This window comes from Panthera onca, chromosome B2 (genome assembly GCF_046562875.1).
Source record: "Panthera onca isolate mPanOnc1 chromosome B2, mPanOnc1 haplotype 2, whole genome shotgun sequence".
Lineage (NCBI taxonomy): Eukaryota > Metazoa > Chordata > Mammalia > Carnivora > Felidae > Panthera > Panthera onca.
In genome coordinates this window covers 66,274,878-66,299,679 of record NC_138343.1, presented here as the reverse complement: position 1 = coordinate 66,299,679, position 24,802 = coordinate 66,274,878, and the positions used below count along the sequence as shown (strand labels likewise).

At 40.1% G+C, this 24,802-nt stretch overlaps 1 protein-coding gene and 1 long non-coding RNA gene across 5 annotated transcripts in view; both read right to left on the bottom strand.

Moving 5' to 3' along the window:
* CD109 (CD109 molecule) overlaps positions 1-10,983 on the bottom strand; it is a 131,507-nt gene extending 120,524 nt beyond the window's left edge. The window contains exons 1-2 of the mRNA XM_060615955.2: positions 10,615-10,983; positions 9,349-9,521 (exon numbers count right to left, since the gene is read on the bottom strand). Of these exons, the coding sequence (XP_060471938.1) occupies positions 9,349-9,521; positions 10,615-10,688 (247 nt within the window). The 5' untranslated portion in view covers positions 10,689-10,983. The remainder of the gene's footprint in view (positions 1-9,348; positions 9,522-10,614) is intronic.
* Positions 10,984-11,163: 180 nt separating this feature from the next.
* LOC144616395 (uncharacterized) overlaps positions 11,164-24,802 on the bottom strand; it is a 31,996-nt gene continuing 18,357 nt past the window's right edge. Inside the window, exons 3-6 of one of the 4 annotated variants that reach the window (XR_013555669.1) lie at positions 20,911-21,116; positions 18,603-18,735; positions 17,471-17,549; positions 11,164-12,501 (exon numbers count right to left, since the gene is read on the bottom strand). This is a non-coding gene — a long non-coding RNA (uncharacterized LOC144616395). The remainder of the gene's footprint in view (positions 12,502-17,470; positions 17,550-18,602; positions 18,736-20,910; positions 21,117-24,802) is intronic. The other 3 variants (XR_013555671.1, XR_013555670.1, XR_013555668.1) reach the window with 3 other exon arrangements.

The window sequence follows — 24,802 nt, the reverse complement described above, 5'->3', positions numbered from 1 at the left end:
TTTATTTAACCCAATGTACCCAAATATTATCACTGAACATGTAATCAATATTAAAAATTTATCAGTTTAAAAAAATTATCAGTTTTGTTGCACTTTTTGGTATGAAGTATTCAAAATCCAGTATTTATTTCATACTTGCAGGCCATCTCACACAACCCACATTTTAAGCACTCAAAACCCACGTGTGGCTCGTGGCTACCACATTGCACAATGCGGCTCTGAAGCACTGTTTCATGTAATACTCACACCAATGCCCTAATTGTAGGTATTGTTATTATTGCCATCATTCAAATAAAGAAACCGAGATTAGATGAAATGAAGTGACTTGCCCAAGGCCACTTAGGTAGTAAAAGGTAGTGCACAGGGTTCAATTCCAGTGTGGTTCCAGAGCCCCCACTCTGACCCACTGTGTCTCCCAAACTATACAGAACAGACCTGGCTATCACTTCCAAAATATTAGTCCAAACGAAATCTCATGTTTCGTCCCTGCCCCTCCTCTGTAGCTTAGTACACTCTTGTGTTAGTATTTGAACACATCCACTCTTTCACCTTTCCCCTCTTATCTGCATTGTGATTACCTCAAGCCCCTATGTAGCCCTGCAGAAGACCATCCCTCTTCAACCCAACATTCATTTGCAGCATTCATACCATACTCCCCCTTCCCATGCCCAGGGCAGACACAGCTAATCCATCCACTCTATTCCAGTGAACCCAGACTTGACCTTGAAACCATCAATATGACACTCCAAGCAGCCTCTACCATCAACTCAAGATGGCACATGAAACGAAACCTATTTTGCTTCCCCTTGAGGAGCCAAATATTTACCCTACCCAATACTGTGCCATGTACAATTTGATGCCTAATAAATATTTGGAATTCTCAAAATAGTAATGCCCTGTCTTAACTATATTCCTAAGAAGATTTAACAAGAATTTCAGCGAAACTTAAATTTATCATATTAAATCATTTCTGCCAGCTACATTTTCATAAATATAAATTCCCAATATTGCCCTGCTACCAACAGCTATCAAGTACTATTAAAAAACATAACTCCTTATTTGTGTCCAAACTCTTTACCACTCTGGTTTTTAGATTAATTCATGGGCCATTTTCTTCAGAACTAAAGACCCAAGGACCTGCCCACTACCTCCCTACCCAACTCCCCCCATCAAATTTTCTTTGGCCAATTTCACCCTCATCCTTTCAAAGGAAGAAAGTCAAGTCACGGAATTTTCCTAAGAGAAATGAAGAATGCAAGACATAGAGCAAGACCAGACCCACTATAATTTCCTTCTGATTGTCAAGTTTTGACATTGCACCTTTGGTATGATGATCATCTTAGCCCAGACCAAGAGATGATATATTACGATTCTACTTCTTACACTGACAACCTCATGGCAATAATAAAATAACTACCCCATCCCTTTGAGCTTCAAGTAAAGCATACTACCACCATAAATACCCCTTTCTCTTCATTCTCCTGTGCTCCCTCCCCCAATACCAATACAAGTATTAGCCCTTGCATTCCAACATCCCACAATCCAGCAGGGGCCCATTTGGACACCACCAGCGAATATCTCCAATTCTGCACTTCTTTCTCCAATAGGCCACTACTTATAATGTATATCCCCACTTCCTATGAAGAGATGACCAGATGTGTACAATTTAGAGGCAGGTTTTCCTAAAACTGTATTTCAATTTTATTCCTCATCTCAAGTTCATCCCTCAAAATATTTCTTTCCTTATCTCTTTCTTGCATCAAAACAAAAAGTACAAGTCTTTTTTTTTTTATTAATCCACTTACCTGTGCTCCTGATCCTGATCCCACCATTTCTTATCCATGAATTATCCACCCGTCCCCTTTTGCAGCCACCACTTTTACCTCTCTACTGTACATTTTAAAAGACCATCTACCTCTCTCCTTTAAACCATCAAACTTTGGTAAGAGTAGCCTACCCTCATATTCTCTCACCACCCTTTTGTTACTTAAAACTAAGCTTTTGATTCAACTTAAAACCATTCACTTGAGGATCACCAATGTTCTTCTTTCTGTCTTTGTCTTTTCTTCTCTGACCTTCTGGGACAGTTGGGACTATTAAAACTTTCCTTTTTTGTAACTTTCTTCCCTTGGCTTCTGAAACATCTTACCATCTTCAATCTATCCCAGTCTCTGGCTGCTCACTGTTTGTCCATTTCATTGATTTATTTTCCTTCTTCCAAGCTTCTATCATCAGTCTTGTTCCATAGGCTTTGTCTCTCTTGTGCATTTTACATGTTCCCACCAAGACTTCGAATATTGTCTGCCTCTGTGAAAACAATGCCTTAAACTCTCTCCCTAGCTGCAATTTCAAAACTATCTGCTGTACATCTCCCCCTGGATGTCTCCCTAAACTTTAAAGCAGAATGTAGCATCTTTTCAGAAAACAGACACACAAACCTCTATCTCCCCATGACTACCACTCCCAGCCATCAGCTCTTTCCTCCAGCACACCCTTCCCTTCCCTAGTATGTGAAATGACTGTTCCCACTAAATGCCAAATATATCAGCAGAAGTAGAACATTTATGAATGGGCATTTGTATAGCTCTGGATGTAAAAGGTAATGGTACAGGACACAGGGTCACACACAAGAAGCACTATTTACAAACCACATTGAATTTTTTATACAAAAAAGAAATAAAAATTCTCCAGCCTTCTGCATTTTAAATATTATATGTTATGTTATCCTTCTGGAGTCTCTGAATCTCCTCTAATCCTTCCTTCCTCTTATTCCCCAATCGCCCCCATTCATTCACGCTCAGATAGAGCAAATAACCGATAAATAATAAATTAATGGGGAGGAAATGTCATCGGGCAAACAACTGGTTTCAGCATTGTAAAGCCCTCTTTACAACATAAAGGATCAAACGGTAACCCAGCCCAAATTCTTACAGGATCTGATTTCTATTTCCACCACAACCCCTCCGTGAGTCACTGGAGGAGTGACTCATTTCGTATTAGAAGAGGAGCAGCACATGTTTAACTTGGAGTTTGAAGAATCAGTATGTTCACTTTCAGCTTCACTCAGTCACTGATTCATAATCAAACCCCAAAATATGCTTCTCTACCGCATAAAATGAACCCCAATGCTTAGGGATGGGGGTTGCTTGAAAGCAAATACGGAAGTCTAGGAGGAGACTTCTCTCAGCCAGCCATGAATCATCCTAGACTTGCAAGGGTATGTCTCTCACCCTCAGGCTTTCCAGCACTTACTTGGTCAGAAGCACTTCGTGAGATGCTGAAGACGAGTCATTCTCATTTTAATTCTCATTTTAATCAGTTGTGATGACTGCTTAACATAAAGTTTAGATTCCTGGACCTTACCAATGTCTTGAAGGAGTGGACATGAGTCTACTTTTTTTTTCAAGACTTTATTTTCAGGTAATCTCTATACCCAACACGGGGCTCAAACCCACAACCCCGACATCAAGAGTCACATGCTCCACCAGCTGAACCAGCCAGGCACCCTGAGTCTGCATTTCTAATAAATACAACTCACACTTGGAGAAAGCCACAGGATTTAGTGTTAGAAAGATCTATGAGGCTCCTAGACCCACCCCCACCCCCTGTAGAACCATTAGTCCATAAAGAGCAACTCCACCTTGAGCTGAAATAAGAAACTTGCACAAATATGCAGGTAAGCATTTTAAAACTCCTTAGCTAGCCTTATTTTCTTCCATATCAGGAAAATCAACACTTGCAAATACACCCTAGGTCTTACACACAGTTCTCCATATGTTAGGCCTTCCGCAGAGCTCTCCATGTGTTAGGAAAATTTCCTAGAGTATAATGGAAATAGCACTGGACTGCAAATCTGGGGGCCTGTGATGTTTTCAACTCTTGGTCAAGTCACCAAACACCATGCCTTAGTCTCCGCAGCCATAAATTGCTGACTGAATAATTTATGAATTGGCTTATCTCAGAGGTCCCATCCAGATCCAAAATTCTGTGAAGCTCCAAGTAAATTAGGTGGAGAGCTAGCATTTCATTGTGATTCTTCAGATCCAGATTAGATTTCATTAGATCCAGGACTAAATCACCACACGCAAACGCGACAATAATTTTACAGCAAGGTGACTGATGCAACATTGCACCAATACCCCAAAGTAAGGCAAACAAAAAATATGCCATGTTTTTTCAGGCAGTATAAACCTGCAAATTCAGAACCAACAGAACCGACTTCAAAGTCAAGCTTTACTATTTACCCTGTTAACTCCAGAAAGTTATTTCTCCTCTCTTAGCCTCAGTTTCTTCATCTCTAAAATGAAAATAATAGTGCCTTCGTCACAAGGTTACTGAAGTATTGTGCATTAAGTCCCTGGCACTGTAAGGAAACTCAGTATTTAATATGTTAAATCTCTTCCCAGTTCCTCCTAGTGATGTGCCTTTTATAGAGTTCCCAGTTCAAGATCATCCCAACTGATGATTAATAATTGCCTGTCATGATTATTGCTATTCACCTTTAATAACAATAGCTACCATTTTCTTGAATAATTCTTATGTGTTAAGTGCTATAAACACATTATCTCACTTAATCCATACAATAACCATGTAATTGCATAAGGCAGGAACCACTATTCTTCAGATAATAAAACTGAAGCCTGGTGAGATCATGACTGACCACATACAATCACTAATGGAAGGTTATTCAGGTAGCCTGACTTCAGAGTCTAACCACATCGTGATTACACTATGGTCCTTTATCCTCTGGCACCATGTACATATTTACACACACACACACATATATATATATAGTTGTGTGTATATATATATATATATATATATATATATATATATGTATAAATACATATCACACAATAGTAAAGACATTTGAATGAAGAGTCCACACCCTTTAAAAATAATTCTCACAGAACTACAAGTTCAGACTGAGTTCTACTGGCAAAGCTTCCTGTGAAAACCTGCCCTGGGAGACCTGCCCACACACTAATTAATCTACTCTCATAAAAACTGTGGGACTGATTTTGATCTACAAGCCATGAAACGTACACTCAGGAGCTTTGTATCCACCAGAAAGCCCATCCAAACTGAATTGGATGGTTTTTTTTTTAAGTTTTTCAGCTAATATCTCAAATTTGAGAAATATTGATTTCCCACCCTTACCTGGATCAAGATAGAAAATAAAACACCCTATCATCAATGTGAGAAAGACAATAAAGGACAAAGAAGAATTTTTAACTTTTTTTTTCTAATGTTTATTTATTTTTGAAGGAGAGAAAGAGAGACAGAGCATGAGCAGGGGAGGGGCAGAAAGAGAGGGAGACACAGAATCCAAAGCAGGCTCCAGGCTCTGAGCTGTCAACACAGAGCCCTACGCAGGGCTTGAACTCACAAACTGCAAGATCATGACCTGAGCTGAAGTCGGATGCCCAACTGACTTGAGCCACCCAGGCACCCCAAGAATTTTTAACTTTAAAAAAATAGGAAGTAAACACCCCATTAACTCTCCAAGATTTTAAAGCAAAAAGAAAAAGCAATTAATAAATAATATGGTTACACTCATAGAGTAAGTCTCATGCCAATGCCTCAATGGGAAGATGGAAGTAGGCTTGGCACCATAAATAAATAAACAATGAATTCCCACTGTAGCACAAGATGCCCTACAGAACAGCCAAGGTTTCCACTGACATTTTCTGTTTAGGTTTTTTTCTTAAATCAGGTTTATGTAAAACCATCAACAGGGAATTCATTAATAAGGGGAAAGGGTGTATTGGTTATCATTTGAGGCAAACCTCACTCAAGAATAACACTGAAAGTTTACAAATGACCATCTGAAACTGTGGAAAGAGAAGGGGAATAAAGCAGAAAGAATGATTTCTAGGACATTAAAAAATAATTCAATCATTCCATATGCCTTCACAGGTAAGAGGACAGTTCTCATATCTGACCCATGAGTTCAAGTGTTCTTAAACTTTTTTTCTTGATTTGGCATGGAACTCCAGGGTAACATCACACCAAAGGAAAAGATAAAAACCAAGAAGGGAAGAAATAAATTGACAGACTCACTCTCCACCCAACGTAGAGTCTGATTTGATTTCAAATACCAAAAGCTACTCCATCTTCTCTCCTCTGGTAATTACGACCTGCTGAATTTTTACCATCTTTCGTCAATTATGTCCACTTAACTATTTTATACAATGGAAGACTATGAACTTAGCTCTTTTCACTATAAAGAGGATGATGATGACGGTGGCCATGAGGGCAGAGGCGGTGGTGGTGGTGGTGATGGTAGGGTACGGTAGGGTAGTGGCAGGGATAATGACCAGCACACTTCAATGTCTGAATCTCACCACTGAGGAGGCATTAAGACACCTGTACAGAATGCCACAAAGCTTAGTAGAAACACTTATTCTAAAGGGCCATTGTTCACCCAAAAAACCTCATAATTGATCCCAATAAATGTAGAATTAATATATTTAAAAACGAATAAGCTAACTCTAATGTAATCAATGCTGCTGGCCTCAAGGATGGAAATGTAAATAAAATTTTCCCTGTATCTGTCAAACAAATAAATGAACTCTTCCTTGAGGACAAGCCATACTTTCCTGACTTTTTTAAAATTTATTTCTATTTTTTCCATTTTTAAAATTTTAATTCCAGTGTAGCTAACAGACAGTGTTATATTCATTTCAGGTGTACAGTGTAGTGATTCAACAGTTCCATATATTACTCAGTGCTCATCAAGATTAAGTGTATTCTTAATCCCCTTCACCTGTTTCATCCATCCCTTTTTTAAGGCATATTCTGCAATGTGAATCCTTTAGCTATTATCCTTTCTGACACGAATTAGGTTACAAATGCATTCTGGTTATGGTGGAACACTGCTCTGCCCCAGGAATTTCTAAAAACACCAGGACTGTTAGAAACAGCCACCCAGAAATAGTCCCCCCTCCTTACCCGGTTCTGCTGGAAGATGAATCTTTATTAGAACCAACCTTTTCCTGGAGGCCCTCATAAGAAAGTGATGAAATAATCAGACCTAAGGTGTATTTATGTGTTTGTGTTTACGTGGCAAGGGAGAAAACATTGAATCCTAGGAGGATCTCTGGATGTCGAAGATGCACTGATTTAAAATGCTCATTTGTCTATGTACTGCTCCAACTGGAGAAGTCAAATAAAAAAAAAAAGTCATGGTCCTTAGGTCCTAACATTACAGGAAGCATCTGCTTTGAGAACAATGACTCATAGCCTCTGATAACAGAGTAACATTCTCCTTTGAAAGAGAGAGAGTACTCCCAGAAATGGTATTTTCAATGAAACTGTACGTCAACAGAGTCAAAAAACACCCATTGAAAGAGGTACATTTTCTCTCTCTCTTTTTCAAAGATCCATTCTGCTCTCAGGACAGTGTTGTCTGATGCAGTCTTGAGCACATTAGCCTTCCCAGAGGCATATGACCAACTCTCTTCCCAAAAGAAAAATCTAAGAATAAAGTTTAAAAATGAGCCACAATATCCCCTTCCCCCCACCACAGTGTTGGTACTATTTGCAGAAAAAAGAAAAGAGCCTGATAAAGGAGATTGCAGAAAAGATAATGCAGTAGAAATTCTAAAATAAGAACATGCAAACATCTCAGCAAAGCCCAAACATTTATTAAAATCATCCATGTTATTCTGGACCTCTGCATTGCAGTAAAACTGCCACACTAGTAGAGCCAAGATGATAAATTTTAGTTAGTAAATAATGAATGTGGAACTACATGAAATATTATCCGCCCTGACTTAGTATTTCAATATTTTCTTTAGCCATTATCATAAGACCAGGATTCATTCATTTTCAGAAATAATAATTCAAAAACAAAAACAGAGGTCTCCTCCCATATAAAAAGGAAATAATGCTCCCTGCATCTTCTTCAGTATTACTACTTATAATATTAACAGCTGTTTACTGAATTCCCAATAGATGCTAGACACTGACTTTCACTTTACACCTGCCCTGGGAAGTAAGTTTCATCACCCCCATTTTATAAATGAGGAAATTGAGGCTCGGAACAGTTACGTTACTGCAGGAGATCATGCAACTGGTGCTAAGACAATCTCAGATCTTTAGCCCTAATCTACATTTCCTCTCCAGGGAAACAAGGCCTCCCACCTTCCTTTCCTTACATTTCTCCTATGAAAGACAAAGTGGCTTGGCCCCTGTACACACCACTTCTTGCTGACTTCTATCCCAAACTTACCCACCTAGTCAGTCAACTTCTGGTGGAGATATAGATAAACTTTGATTTTATCTCCTTTCACAATAGTGTTAACTTCTCTATGCTGGTAGAGGATAAACATGAATCTAATGAACTATTGTGAAATCCCTTCCACTCTTAGTTATGTGCCCTTAAATTAATTTTTTAAGATAACTCTTAACATTATAGGCATTGATGCCTCAATTTCTGCCCTCTGACTAAACATCTAAACATGCTTCCAGTTAATTGTGCTTATAGTTAGGTGGTTAGGATTATGGGTGATCTTTGCTTATTTCCTTTACTTCCAGGATGGTTTATCAGGTTGTAAGCACTGAGCATATATTTCTCTTTCAATTAGAAAAAAAAAATACTATAAAGGTTCATTTTAATGGAAAAAAAGCTAAGGTATTTACCCCCAAAATTATTTTTCCCTTAGTATTGAAAAAGAAGACATTCACTGAGCCAATTTAACCCTAAACGAGATTAGAATCCAAACTTAAGGGAAGTGGGTTCTTTCACAAATGGCTCCCACATTTATATCATTTTCCCCCGTACTTTAAAAATTAAGAAATATTCCATAAAACTGGACTTTAACATTGTGTAGCTCTTTTCCTTTCCACAAGCCTATTTATTAACATCCTTAGCACTCAGTAAATATAAAGAAACACAGTTGCATATGGTTTATGTAAGCTATATAAATACGGTTTTGTGTCAGACTGTTAAGTTTGCCCATTTCCTCTTCTGGGCAGTCACCGGCCTACATTTCCCAGCCTCGTTTGCAGCTCCACGTGGCCATGACAAGAGGAACAGAATTGATAATGAGCCACTTCTAGGCCTATCCCATAAAAACCTCCCACATGAGAAACTCAGTGCTCTTTCCCTGAAGTCTCAGAAGCCACATGTTGATGAGGGAGCCACAAAGTGGAAGGAACCTGGGTCTCTTGGAAGAGCATACAAGAACACCATTTTAGACTCCACAGGAGCAAAAATTAAAAGTGTACTACATAAAACACTGCAACTCTGGGGTTTCTCTGTTACCCACCGTAGCACATGGCTTTATTAACATACTCCAATTATTACTACAGAAGGGTAAGACTCTGTGCTGTTTATCTTACCTTTTTCAAAGACTCCCTCTGCTTCCAGGACAGAGACCGTGAGGTTGGCTGCCATCTTGATGACCTCAGCCTTCACAGTGACCTGGGAGGGGCTGTGTTCCAGAAGCTCTACCCCAACAGTCACATTTCCTCCAGGCCTAATGACCCCTGGGGCTGTCACCAGAAACCTAGGCCTAAAGAGTTCCCAACAAGAGAAAAATACAATTTCTTATCTTTACATCTGCATTCTTTTCCAATCCTCAAATTTCACAGACAGTGAGATAGACCCTCCATACTGTGTCAGTTCCAATTGTTCCAATTATCCCAGTATTGCCCCCACTGCTCCATTTAGCAACTGCACTGAAATGCTATGGAAACAAGAAATCCCATAAATCAATTTTAATGCAGTAATTCCTGTACACTAGAGGAGGGCATTTGTTATTTCCATTTTATAAGCCACAAACAGCACAGGATGGCATACACTGTGGCATGCAGAAGTTAGTGGCAAAGTTATAAGCCTCTAAGCTTCTCCTTTACAGACAACCTCATCCCAGTGTGATTTTTTTTTTCTTGGCTTAAACACCCACGCACGCGCACACGCGCACACGCGCACACACACACTTTGCGGGTTTTATTCAAACTTTCGTCCTTGGGCATCTGCCCCAGAAAACATCATCTAACAAATACCACTGATTGAAAGACACCATCTGAAATTAAACTGCCAGTGGTAAAATGCCCAGGTGTAGCAGGGCATAAACGTCAGCAAAAACAGCACTTTCTCTGCCCAAGCCAGGGGTTAAGGCTCAACTGCAAAACCTTTTAGGAGTGGGGCACTTTCCAATATGCGGCTTGTCTCATTAGTTATCTTCCTGCAGTGTCTGCACCTGAACCACTTCAGTCGCCGCAGCCCCACCTTGCCAATGCCGAAGTTGGGACAGTTAGGAAAAAATAGATCATGTGCCTTCGGGAGAAGAAGGCACGCTGTGTGGGAGAAGAAGAAAAAAAATTGTTTTGAGGAAAAGGCAGAGGCGACACGGACTAAAACTAGAAGGACTCTCTAGAAAGTAATTTCGGCCAGAGAGACGCTTCAACAACTTCACGGGTGGAAAAAGTAACTGTCCCGTGGAGAAGCACGCTGAGGCGACAGGCGGTCAAGCCTCCAGGCCGGTGCCTGGCTAGGGAGTGCCGCGGCGCGGCGCGGCGGGTTCCCACCCGCGGCCGCACGGCCGCCGCCCCCTCCCGCCCGTCCGCCCGCCCCCCGCGCGCGCCCCGCGCCCGCGCTCCTACCCGGGGGCCGCGGCCAGTACCACGGTCCACACGCACGCGAGGTGGGCGGCGGTCAGGAGCCCCCGGCCCCGCATCTCGGCCGCGTCTGCCTGAGCCACCGTCGGCTCCTGGGGAAATTCGCGGGCGCCGCGGGGTGTGGCTTTCCACCTCCTCCCCGCTTTTTTTTTTTTTTTCCCCTGACTCTGGAGTTTAGCAATCTGAAATGGGCGCGCCTAGAAGCGGAGTGAGAAGTCTAAATTGAGACGGGACTTGGTGGCTCCACCCCTCCCACCGGCATCACAATGGCGCTTCTGGCTGCTCCGGCAGGCATCGCAAACCCAGGGGGGGTCCGAAAGCGGTCTCTAAATGCGGTCGGCCCCACCTGGCCCCCAGCATCCCTGCTCCCCGCGGAGAACACAGGGCGCCCGCTTCCCCAGACCACCGGGTTCCTCGGGCTGTTTACACTAGCGCTCTACCAACGATGCCCAGAGTGAATAAACAGGCCCATCCCTGTGAGGAGAAATTCAGAGCAGCTATGTGAACTGGAAAAAAATCAATCATTGTCCCCCAGACTATGAGTCATAATTTTAGAGAAATGGCACACACACACGCATATACACACACACACGAGGCCAAACCAAGGTACTTTCTGGATAGTTTAATGTCTGTGAATGAAACAGGAGGGAAACGATTTTTACTTAAAACACAAATTAAGGTTATTTTGTTTGCCTGTCCAGGAAAATGTTGTGGTTTCTCAGTTTAAAAAAAAAAAAAAAAAAAAAGGAAGAAAGAGAGAAAAGGAAAAAAAGGAATTCTGGCACATGCAAAAGCTAGGTGTTGCTACTCAGAACCGTGAGAAACAATTTTCCGGGGAGATGCTTTATATTTTGGGCCGTCTCTAAACACTCTTGCTACAGAAAGTATTCATTAGAACTGTAAAGTTTGGGGAAATTTGTATAAACACATTTAGGATTGGGGCAGCTCTCCTGTCCCAATAGGACAGTGGCCCTGGGTGCCCAGCAGTTACTTGAGCCCAGCTCCTTGCCATCCTGGCTTGTCAACAAGCTCCTTCCCCAGTTCTTTGGCACTGGCACCATCTTCAGATGACTCAGGTTTCACCATGACTACACCATAAAAGCAGAGAACTGCCAGAAACTGTTGGAAACAGGGCACATTCAGTCCCTGACAACTTAAAGTTTCTAACCCATGGAGAAAAGTTTTAGATCGTGACTTTTGAATGCGGGGTAAAATGCAAAAGGAAAAGAGGTCAGCAAAGGGATGTCATATGACAAAGTTATGTGCTAAATAAGGGAGAAAGTAGCACCTAGACAAACTGTGGTCTTTGGAATCCAGGAACTTGCCTTCCTCCTTTTCCTGTTCCACCCTTTTTCACCCTGCTGCACAGCTAGCAGAGGTCCCTTATGTCCCTATGTCTCCCACAGGCAGTCTATCTTTAGTGGCCGGCTTCCTGTGCAGGCAGGGCTTGAGGATAGTGAAAAGTGTCTGAGTGGATCCTTGGGTAGAGATCCTGTCCCTAACATAACTATTACCGCTTGTCTAGTCTCCTTACCTCTGTTGTTCAGCGAGGAGGACCGGGGTCAAGTGTGAGCCAAGCCTGGAGCTCTAAATCCGTGCTTCTCAAACTCTAACACATATGAGAACCACATGAAAATGCAAGTGCTATTTCTGGGATGGGGACTGAGATTCTGCTTTTCTCCAGTATACTGTGGGTCACAGAAGGTCTACAAGGAGAGGCAATATGGAGGCACTTTGACTTAAAAAGGGATTTGGGAACATGGAGAGAATTCTTTTCAAGCTTCACTTCACGGGGATGGATCAACAAGTTCAGCTTTGTTCTAGAGGCAAGCAGATGTAAGAGGGACTCCAAATGTTGCATTCCAAGAAGACCTATAGAAAAGTTTAGAATGACCTAGTTATTTATTTTTTTAAGTTTATTTATTTAGAGAGAGAGCAAGGGCAGGAGAGGGGCAGAGAGAGAGGAAGAAAGAGAGAATCCCAAGCAGGCTTTGTGGGGCTCAAACCCATGAACTGGGAGATCATGACCTAGTGGAGATCAAGAGAGAGACATTTAACTGACTGAGCCATCCAGGCACCGCTGACCTAGTTATTTTATAAAATTAAATCTGTGCCAATCTTAAACAAATGTACCTCTCTATTTATGCCTTCCTTCTTTCAATACACACTTGTTGAAAAGCTTAATCACACAGAAATTTAGTGATGTAGATTTGCATAGAGATGAAGCTACTATAGGCATGGTACAGAGCACTCAATAAAAATGTTTTACTCCCTCCCTCACTCTCTCTGCCCCTCCTCTGCTCTCTCTCTCAAAATAAACTTAAAAAAAAAATTAAAAAAAAAAAAAAAAGGGGCGTCTGGGTGGCTCAGTCGGTTAAGCGTCTGACTCTTGGTTTCGGCTCAGGTCATGATCTCATGGTTTGTGAGTTCAAGCCCCACATCGGGCTCCGCTCTGACAGCATGGAGCATCCCTGGGATTCTCTCTCTCCCTCCCTCACTCTCTCTGCCCCTCCTCTGCTCTCTCTCTCAAAATAAACTTAAAAAAAAAAATTTAAAAAAATGTTTTAAAAGGATTATCTCTGTTCATCTCAGAGGCTTTTTTAATCAATGAAGAAAAATTGAAAATAATCTGAGGCTAAAAATAAGGGATTGGCTTGAATAAATTATGGTATATCCATGCAACAGAACACTGCAAAGTAATTAAAAATTAAGTTCTTGAATTGGAGACTAATTATCTAGAGATAAACATTCATGATATGCTGATGTGTGGATAGAGAACCTGTTTTATAAAACAGAATCTAAATATGATTCCATTTTCATAAAAATAAAGTGTGTTTATGTATACATATATATTATAGATATATGCACTAAAGACAGAGTTGAAGGATATTCACCAAAATGTTATCTGTATCCTGGTAATTACCTGTATCTACCAAATGTTCCATAATAAATATAATTGTCATTTTCATTTTGGAAGAAAACAATAAAATGGTATTGTGTTACTAAGTAGCGAGTAAGGGAGCATCTTAGAAACTCTTCTGAATAAAATTCATGAATTTTAATACTAAAAAAAATATGTGTGTTCCTCCCATGAAAACTGAATGGCCTTTGGCATAAGAATTCCCCACTGCTCCTGTGTCCCTCCTGACCTATCTTCAGGGTGTGGTTCAATGAGAAAGCAGAACCAGTATGAGACTGATCCTACGCAATCATGGCAGCTGGTGGAGCAGCCATTGCTTCTGTGTCTAGTGTTGAACCTAAAGTTGCTCTAAGTCAGCCGGGGGGGGGGGGGGGGCATGGGGGAGAGCTAAATGTGGACAAGAACAAGGAAACATGAGGGAGAACTGGAACCCAGGTCTCTCTTAGCACCTCCAACTGTGCTGTCATGGGTAATCTGCAAGAGAAGCTGGCATCTTTCACCAAGAGCTACATATGCACTTAGCCCAGAAGTCAGAAAAGTTCAAGGAGGAGATCTAACAACTGAAAAAACATAGGCCCCATTGCCACCCCATACCCACAAAGTGATTTAGCAGATCAGTAACAATGAGAGCAAGTGGCTCACCTGCCTAACACCTTGCACTGACCTTCAGAGAGTAAGCAATATGGTTTCTGCTTCACTACTGGCTTCCAAGTTCACACAGAACGTCTCTTGCAACCAACTCCAACTCAGAACCATACAGGGAGGGGAATTCTGAGAAATTTAGCTCCATCTTAGATAAGTTGCCACAGTACAAAGCTACCAAAGTCTGTGCCTCATCAACTTGACATCTGTGTCTTATTCCTTTTAACACTATTAACTTCAAAAAACAAAAAAAAAAAAAAACAAAAAAAGACAATAGAAAAGTCATACTTTCACTTAGCATGAGACAACTATCCCTCACACAACCAAACACAACCTACACCTCTTTCCAAAAGGGGATACAAAATTCCTTTAATCATCTTTGGACTTTGTTCATGCCTCATCTAGCTGAATCACATTCTCACTTTGAGATCCTATACAATACCAAGGTATAAGTTAATAGCTACTATTAACACATATGATAAAAGAATGACAGGGAGAAAAAAATATTTGGTTAATATGTACACAAATGTATTTACAGCAAAACAAGAGGGAAGTGCAAATACACTTTGAGAAATGAGGGTACAGTCCTCAGTTTTGCTACTGGTCACATGGAAGTAGATGGTATTTATAAACTACCTTCTTCAACTACATATTTCTCTGCTCTCAAAAAGCACCTAACTTCTTTGCATGGTTGTTTGTGTGGTGAGGTGACCCAAATCTTCATTCCTGAAGGATCTGGGCCATTAGCAGTTCTTCCTATATCGTATTGTTTTCTATTGATCTTAATCATGGGACCTGGGAAAACTAAGAGATGCCCCAGTATATCTTCTGCATTCTAGAAATACTCCAGACTTTCAGTGTGTGGTGGCAACTCCTTGACAAGCAGGATCATTCACTCACTCCTGCCAATAGATAGAGTAACCTCTTCTTTGGCTATTGATCCACTGACATGAGGAGCCCCAAGTGACCGGATAGCAATCTCAACCACCAGTTTAGCTGAAACATTGCAGTCCCCTACTAGAAGTAGTGCTCTCTTGGAAACCGAGACCTCTACACCAGCAGAGCCCAATGTTACTCTGGAATTGGAAGCAAAAATTTCAGTAGTGGATCACTAGAGGTAAAAGAGGAACCACTCTTATTTCCACCCCTTTATTCTCAGACCAGTGAAACTGGCTTTAGGAGAAACATTAGTTGCTGATTTAGAGCACACACCACATCCTAGAGTTCATTGTTCAATTTTTACACACTCAAATTTGTAACATTTCAGAAATATTATATATGAAATTAATGTCAATTTATATACATCATCTATTTGAGACCTATATCGATAGAATGCTGCACAGAACACCAAAATATTCCCTGAGAATTTTTTTACCCAAGAACAGAAAGAAAAAAAAAAATCCCTGTCCACTGGAAAACAAGGAATGATATTGAAATTAACTAGGGATAATAATAATGAGACATATCTTTAACTTTCTATATGACAGTACAGAGTTTAAAATTAGAATTCTATGTCCAACCAAAATATCAAACAAGAGTGAAGATAGAATAAAAATATTTCCAGAAATGGAATGGCTCCGAAACTTTGTCTTCCACAAACTCTTTTTAGGAAGTTACTTTAGGAAGACATATTTAGCAAACCAATTTTAAAAAGCCAAGACAAAGGAAGTTGTAAGACTCAGGAAAAAGTATATATAACCCCAAACAGCAATGAAGAAAGAAGTTTCAACAGGAAGAATTCTAAGAATAAGATCTCAAGGCGGGAGAGGGGGAAGGGAGATCTTAATAGAATAGATTAACACGATGGAAAATTGGGGGAGAAAATTGAGACAACAATATTGTAAGATAATGCAATAAAAGGTAAAGTAAATTAGATGCTCAAGGAAAAAAAAACTGAATAAAAAGGGAAGTATAGCTGTAATTCATTAGTTGGGTCTGCAGTAAACAATAATTACATAATTATGTCGATACAAGCATGGTATATTGATCTATAACTTACAGAATCGACCTCACTAAAGGGAAGGAATTAAGCTTTATTCTGCTTTTCCTATACAAACTGTATCACTGGGTAACTAAATAGTAGATATGGGGACATTTCTCCTTATACAAGTTTTTGAGCTGATAAATGTAAAATGAATATGAGAATTAGAGCAGCACCGAAACACACCCTTAATGAATTAATAGATCTAGACCAGTGCTGCCCAGGCGAACTTTCTGTGATGACAGAAATGCTTTGCATCTGCCCTAACACAGTAGCCATGAGCAACACAAGGTTATGAGCGTTTGACATGTGGCTAGTAAAACTGAAAAACTGAATTTTAATGTTATTTAATTTGAACTAATTTAAATGTAAAAAGCAACATGTGACTAATAGCAACCACCATAGATCATGCAGACCTAAACAATGATCATAAATGCCTACTAAGTATCACAAAAAGAGACATCCAGATAGTATGTCTCCCAGTAGAAGAACCCATACCACCTAAGTGGGCTTGCCAAAAAATTGAATGCGAATCAGATCAAGCCTCTAGATTCGACTACCAATTTGCAAGGAAATATAGGGGATCATATTAAATACTACATGGATGTATTAACAAAATTCAGACCACAGGAAACTTTATAAAACAATCTAATTTCTTCAACAAGTAAATTGCAAGGAAAAATAAAAGAATGGAAACTATGGATTTAAAGGGACTTAAAAGACAACTAATAGCAATATATTATGAAAAATTTGGTTCCATTACAAACCAAAAACCTAAAAAAGAAGTTATTATGTTTCTGAATGGTTGAAATTGTGAATACTGACAAGATAATGGATGATACTTAAAAAAATTTTATTAATTATTTACATTGGGGTTCTATTTTCTTTTTTTGAGTTCTATTTTCTAAAAGGGTGTTTATCTTTTGGAAATACATATTGAATATTTGTGGGTGAAATATTACATCTGGGATTTGCTTCATAAATAACACAGGAACCAATTCAAGACCTATAAGATGGCTATTATAAAAACAAAAACATGGGGCGTCTGGATGGCTCAGTCAGTTAAGTGTCTGACTTCAGCTCAAGTCATGATCTCTTGGTTCATGAGTTTGAGCCCTGCATTGGGCTCTGAGCTGTCAGCACAACTTCAGATTCTGTGTCTCCCTCTCTCTCTCTGCCCCTCCCCAGCTCGTACTCTGTCCCTCTCTCTCTCAAAAATAAATCAACATTTTAAAAAATTATAAAAACAAAAACAAACAAAACAGAAAATAACAAGTATTAGAAAGGGGTGTAGAAACCTTTGTTGAAAGGTGCATTGTGCATTGTTGGTAGGAGTGTTAAATGGTGCAGCCACTGTGAAACATGGTATGGCAGCTCCTAAAAAAAATAAACATAGAATTACCATACGATCCAATAATCCATTTCCGAGCATATGCCTAAAAGAGTTGAAGGTAGGGACTCAAACAGATATTTGTACACCCTTGTTCACAGAAGAATTCTTCACAATAGCCAAAAGGTGAAAGCAACCCAAGTGTCCTTGATGAATGGATAAATAATAAAATGTGATGTATCCTTACAATGGGATATTATTGAGTCTTAAAAAGGAAGGAAATTCATGCTCAGGTTGGGACCTTGAAAATATCATGCTAACTAAGGGAAATAAGCAAGTTATGAAAGGACAAATGTTGTATGAGTTCATTTGTATGAGGTACCTAGAGTAGTCAAGCTTATGGGGATAGAGAGTACCTTCCACTGGTGGTTGCCAAGGGCTGAGGAGAGGGAGGAATGGAGAGTTATTGTTTAACGAGTAGGGAGATTCAGTGTGGGAAGATGAAATAGTTCTGGAGATGGATGGTAGTGGTGGTTACACAACAATGCTAATGTACTTAATGACAAAGACCATTATGCTTAAAAATGGTTAAAATGGTAAATTTTATGTTATGTATATTTTACTACAAAAAGTAACAATACAGGAAGGGATAAGCAGGTGGGGCAAAGATGGAATTATACGGCTGTGAGTTGATGACTGTTGAAGCTGAATGATGAGTATATGGGGATTCATTTTACTCTTCTCTCTACTTCTGTATATGTTCAAAATTTTCCATAATGAAAATATTTTTGTACCAAAACAAGATTTATACGAAGAAACAAAAAAATCAGTTTAAAAGAAAAAAACTAAGGGGCACCTAGGTGGCTCAGTCAGTTAAACATCTCACTCTTGATCTTGGTTCGGGTCATGATCTCACGGTTTGTGGGTTCAAGCCCCACATGAGGCTCTGCACTGACAGCACAGAGCCTGCTTGGGATTCTCTCTCTCTGCCCCTCCCCCGCTCATGTGCACACTCTCTCTCCCTTTCTTTCTCTCAAAATAAATAAACTTAAAAAAAAAAAGGAAAAAACTTAAACAGAAAAATAGCTAATAAAACTCACCAGAAAAATATCATCACAGAGAAAACGAAAATTATGACCAAAAATTGTGTCCTAAATTACCACAGCCTAAGGAAGATACTTAAGTAAGACTTCAATGAACAGATGGAGAGCCAGTGGAAAGATGAAACTGGAACTAGAAATGCAAGGAAAGAAAATTCTCAGTTTAAAATGACTTCCTCTAGAAAGAGACAATTGTAGGTAATGGGGATTGCTGGGTTTTCTTTTGTTTTTCTACCAAGTCTTGTAGAATTACCTGAATCTTTAAACTATGTGCATATGTAATTGTTTTCACACTATGTGTCAAGATTTTTAAACCTCACCAGTAGTATATGCACACCAAAGGTTAATTGTTACATTGACCTAATACTTTGTTTTGTTCTGTTACCAACATTTTAACTTCTTGGCTTCTCCTTGCTTTTCATTTTCATTGTTCACTTTTGGCACCTGTGTAACCTTAGAAATGAACACTGTATATTGACTACCAAAAAGTGATCCAGTGACTCCCTCTGCCATATATTCCTTTTTCAGAGCTGGAAAGGTAAAATACACCTTTCTAGTTTCAATCCAGCTAGACGTGGCCAAGTGACATAATTCTGCACGACGATACATCCAAAAAAAGACTTGTAAGAACAATTACATATAGGAATATGCATGAATAAATATATATTTGAGTGTGTATAAAAAAAAAAAGACTACAGAGAATGCATTCTCTCCCTGAATAAAAAAGCAACACCCCAAGAGAGCAGGCCCTTGGCTTGTCTGCTTCCAACCTGCCCAGAACGCAGGCATCAGACCTTGCAACTCAGAGGATGAAAGCCACCTGAGGAGAACAGAAGGAAAGATAGGTACAAGGTACCTGGATCTGGAGCGCACTAGTAAGCAGCTGTAGCAGCCCTGGACTGCTCCAAATGCCTCCTTCCCCATCAGTTCATCTCCTTGTGGGAGGGAATTCCTGAGTCAGCACCAGCCTGTCAAGCCTTTCCCCATGGGATTCTCCCCTTGGGCGAGGTTGGCAAGCTGTATGGCGAGCCTACTGTTGCCTCAAAGCTCTCCACTGCCACTTCTCTCTCATGCCTGTCCAGAACATGAAAGGTGATCTTTCACATCCTGTCTTGCCCCCACAAAACCAGCACACCCTTGAGGTCAATGAGAAAGCAAGTTCTCCACCCATTCTTCAATATTTTTTCTTTTGATTACGGCATACATTTCCACTGTCGTATTTTTTTTAATCTTTCTTTCTTTCTTTCTTTCTTTCTTTCTTTCTTTCTTTCTTTCTTTCTTTCTTTCAAGAGACAGAGAGTGTGTGCCCATGTGCGAATGTGTGTGAGCCAGGGAGGGACAGAGAGAGAGGGAGAGAGAATCCCAAGCAGGCTCCAGGCTGTCAGCACACAGCCCATGCCAGGGGCTCAATCTCACAAACAAAGCATGAGATCATGACCTAAACCGAAATTAAGACTTGGATGCTCAACTGACTGAGCCACCCAGGCGCCCTGCCCCCCACTGTCATAGTTTAATCATAAGTTTCATCCAATCAAGCTTCAAGGGATGTTATAAGGATATATTTACTCCCATGTGCTAAAATGTGTTTGCTTATTGAACTTTTATCAAATCACAGATTTTTGGAAAAAGGAATTGTATAACAGAAAAGAATAAAACCTGTGTAAATAGCATTACATAAATCTGTTTCTAATATATTTAGAATATAAACCAAGTATTCAATGTACAAAAATAAAAATGATTTGAAATGGAAACAAAACAGAAATGAGTCACGAAGCCAACCATATCCTTGGGTTTGTAGTGCCTAGTTTCTGGAGGCTGACCTGCCTCCAGATCTTAGTTTCAGTTCATCCATAAAAGCTAGACTTGCTTTTGTCATGCAGTTCCCACCTCAGGACTCAGCCTGAGCCTGTGTGCATTCATACATATTTAGCTCATTTTGGCTTCTGCTCCCCTCCCAGGGTCAGCTGGCCCAAGAGCCACACAGCTGCTGTTCTCAATTCCTTGCTTTCACTGGAACCAAATATATACTTTGACTCCTATAGGGCCTGGTACTCTACCACCATTGAACTAGTCTCTTACAGAAAGATGACATTTTCATTTTCAATACGTTAAAAAATCATATATTAATAAGGACTTCATTCAGATGCCTCTTTCAGTTACTGAAATAATTTATTATTGCATACTACCTTTTTTCCCTATTAATTTTTCCTTCTATTTATTTTTTTATTTATTTATAGAGAGAGCAGATGCAAGTGGGGGAGAGGGGCAGAGGGAGGGAGAGAGAATTTTAAGCAGGCTCCATACTCACCGCGGGGCCTATCACAAGGCTCGACGCAAGGCTCGATCCCAGGACTCTGGGATCATAACCTGAACTGAAATCTAGAGTCAGACGCTCAACTGACTGAGCCACACAGGTGACCCTCCTTTTCTTTTTAAATTAGCTAGGCACAACCCATGGATCAGGACCACTGGATACTTCATCAAGAATTCTTGGGCTTTAGCTGGGAGGATGGCCTGCCAAGAGAGAGAAAACAAATTGACTTAGGTATCCTGTATGTCCCGAGGAGTCAGTGTAGCAGAAGTTTATTGAAGACAAGGAACATGGCATGCTCTCTTTTGCATGAGCAAAGAAAAGAAATGAGCAGGGTTCTTCTTCAAAAGTCAAGATAAGATGCCTGCATTTCCCTTCATAGAGATATAGCATCAAAGAGAATTGGAGCTACAGGATTTCTACACAAATGGTGGGTCAACCTTCTCAGCCATGGCAAGGGGCCAGGACGATGCAGGGAGTACTGTTCCTTCTACTCTCTTTTGTACACACAGGGACTAATGGATAAATAGACAGTGTGTCTCGTCCAAGAGTGGCCAAAGTTGAGAAAAACCCAACTGAGAGGGTTTTGTGGTTTGGCTTTGTTCCTTTCTTTTTTTAACTTAAAAAATTATGTGACAACTCCTGACAAGTTCAACACCTACCTCTTTGTTCTCTCCTCCATTCTCTTCCTCTCCCTCACTAGATATTTTACATTGTCTGTCCAGAAGCAACCATCATCGTCATTTAGAATACACCCTTCCACTCAGTACTCATACTAGTAAGGTTGAGTACATCTTCACATATTAATTTTCATCTTCTATAAATGGCCTCATGAGATCTTTTCTCCCGTTTGTATTAGGTTGTCTTTTTCTCACAGATTTGTAGGAACTTTATGTGTGCTGGACTGAAATGTTATCCTAATGTATAAGTTACAAATATTTCCCTCAGTCTCTCTAGTTTTTGTTTATTCTCTCCTCTGTGGTACAGAAATTTGTATTTATGGTATGGGCAAATTTGTCACACTTTTATTTCATGGGCTGTGCCTTCTGTTAAAAAATAATCTCTTCCTACTGCAAAGTCAAAAAGATATTCTCCCATATTTTCTTCAAGTAGTCTTAAAGTTTTTTTCACGCCTAGATTTTTAATCCACAAAAATTTTTTCTTTGCATACAGTGTGAGGAAGGTATCTGATTTTACTTTTCCATAGGAATCCACTGTCCCAATAAATGGGTTAAATAATGATTCTTTGTTTAATTGATTTGTATTGCCACCTGAACAGACTTTTAGTTCTTCAGTATTTTGTCTGCATTTCCTTCTATAGTAACAAAAATTTTAACTGGAAACCTGGGCATTCAGACTTAAGTACATTTCCCAGCCTTACTTACAGCAGAATGTGGCCATGTTCTGGCCAACAAGTTGTTAGAGGAAGTAGTGTATGCAAACTTCAGGAAATGTCCCCAAAGGGAGGAGACATACCTTCTTCCTTCCTAAACCTCTTTTCTTCTGGTGGAATACAGACATGTTGGCTAGAGCTGGAGGAACCATCCTGAGCCATTAGTTGAGTTTAGGAAATTTGGCCATGCACAGTGGTATAAAAAGTTATAAGAAGTGGTATAAAAAGTTGCTCCCTCACTTCCTCTGCATTAATAGGTGAGAAAGAAATACGCATCTATCCTGTTTAAGACATTGCCATTTTGAGAATTCTGTCTCTCACAGAAAGAAATTCTAACTAATATATTTATATCAATCTGCCACAAATACTTCAGTCTATTTCTAAGCTCTCATTTCTCTTCTACTGACCTATTTATCTATCATTGGACCAGACACCATATGCTTTAATTAATATAGTTTTATATTAAGTTTTAATGTCTAATATGTAAATCACCTCTCCTAGTTCCTTTTCAGAATTGCTTTTGGCAGTTCTTTGACTATTACTCCTCCATATTGACTTTAGAGTCTGTCTAGTTCCATGGCAGAAAGTGTTGTGGCATTTTTATTTGAATTTCATTTAACCTATAGATAACTTAAGGAGCATCAACACCATTATGAAATTGAATGTTCCCATCCATGGGCATGGTATAGCTCTAGATTTATGTTTTTATGTTTTACAATAACATTTTTTGCTTTTTCTCCATAAAGGTCTGCATATCCTTTGTCAGATTTATAGTCCCTGGGGCGCCTGGGTGGCTCAGTCGGTTAAGTGTCTAACTCTTGGTTTCAGCTCAGGTCATGATCTCACGGTTTGTGATGTGAGTTCGAGCCCCATATCGGGCTCTGTGCTGACAGCTTAGAGCCTGGAGCCTGCTTCTGATTCTGTGTCTCCCTCTCTCTCTACCCCTCTCCCACTCATGCTCTGTCTCTCTGTCTCTCTGTCTCTCTCTCTGTCTCTCTCTCTCTCTCTCTCTCTCTCTGAAAAATAAATAAACATTGGGAAAAAAAAGATTCAGGGGCGCCTGGGTGGCTCAGTCGGTTAAGTGTCCGACTTCAGCTCAGGTCATGATCTCACCGTCCGTGAGTTCAAGCCCCACGTTGGGCTCTGTGCTGTCAGCTCAAAGCCTGGAGCCTGCTTCAGATTCTGTGTCTCCCTCTCTCTCTCTGCCCCTCCCTCACTCATGTTCTGTCTCTGTCTCTCAAAAATGAATAAATGTTAAAAAAAATTTTAAAGATTCATGGTCCCTGATGTTATTGTAAGCGGTATTTTTTATTGCAATGTTTAATGGGTTACTGATGGTATAAAAAATACCATTAATTTTTGTGTATTAATCTTATATTCAGCAACCCTGCTGAACTCTTATTTGTTCTAAGAGTTTGTCTGCAGAGTCTCTTGCATTTCCTATTAATTACTTTCCATCAAGTAACCATAGAGATGTGGAAAAAGTAGAGTTGAATTGACTCAATGGTGACAGCATCAAGAGTCTTGAAATAGAAGAGTAGTATAGGCAAGAAGTTTGGATGCTAGCAGTAGAGACAAGCCAGTAACAAGGTGACAGGATGAACAAGGCAGAGTTGGAATTCTGAGCAAGAATACAAGCTACCACTCTTGAGGGGTATATGTTAGCACTGGAGCCAGAGATAGGGCCATGAAACACAGGAGTTGAGGGAAAGGAGAGTAGAGTCTAAGAAGATTCAAGAATCACAGGCAGTAACTGAACCAGACAACATCACTCCCATAGAGATCATTTAAGGCAGATCAGTTTGGGCCAAAAATAGACTTTGTCCAATCTGAAGAAACATGGGGACAAAAGTTGCTCTGTCTTAGTTGAGACACTGAATGCCACTATGGGAGTCAATACCATTGCTAAGCAGGAAGGTGTATGGCAGAAAAGAGAAGAACTGGATCCCAACCAAGGATGGATGACTGGAAGCCACTTTAGACTGAAACATTTTGACATCTCATAAACACTGAAAAGAAAGGTAATTTTGTCAGGGCTGCAGTGTCTCTCCAGAGCTTGTAGTTAATAAGCCCTTCTTTACAATTCTCGTCACCACTTCTGAATTCTGTAATGTTTTACATTTTCATTACAGGGTTATGTGAATTTTAATAAAAGGCTCAGAATATTACAGCAACGCCTCTGAGTTCTAGATGTCTGTGTAAAGGGCCCTGAAATCACATTAGGATAGTTAGGAAACAGCTCTACTATCTGGAATAGGATTCTTACTCTTTTCAACCTAAAGGTCTAAAAGCAGAGGGGTGCCTGGATGGTACATCAGTTGGTTAAGCATCCAACTCTTGATTTTGGCTGAGGTCATGATCTCATGGTTCATGGGTTCAGGCCTCACATTGGGCTTTGCACTGACAGCGCGGAGCCTGCTTGGGATTCTCTCTCTCTCTCTCTGCCCCTTCCCGGTGGGCACATCGTCTCTGTCTCTCTCTCCCTCCCCCCCCCCC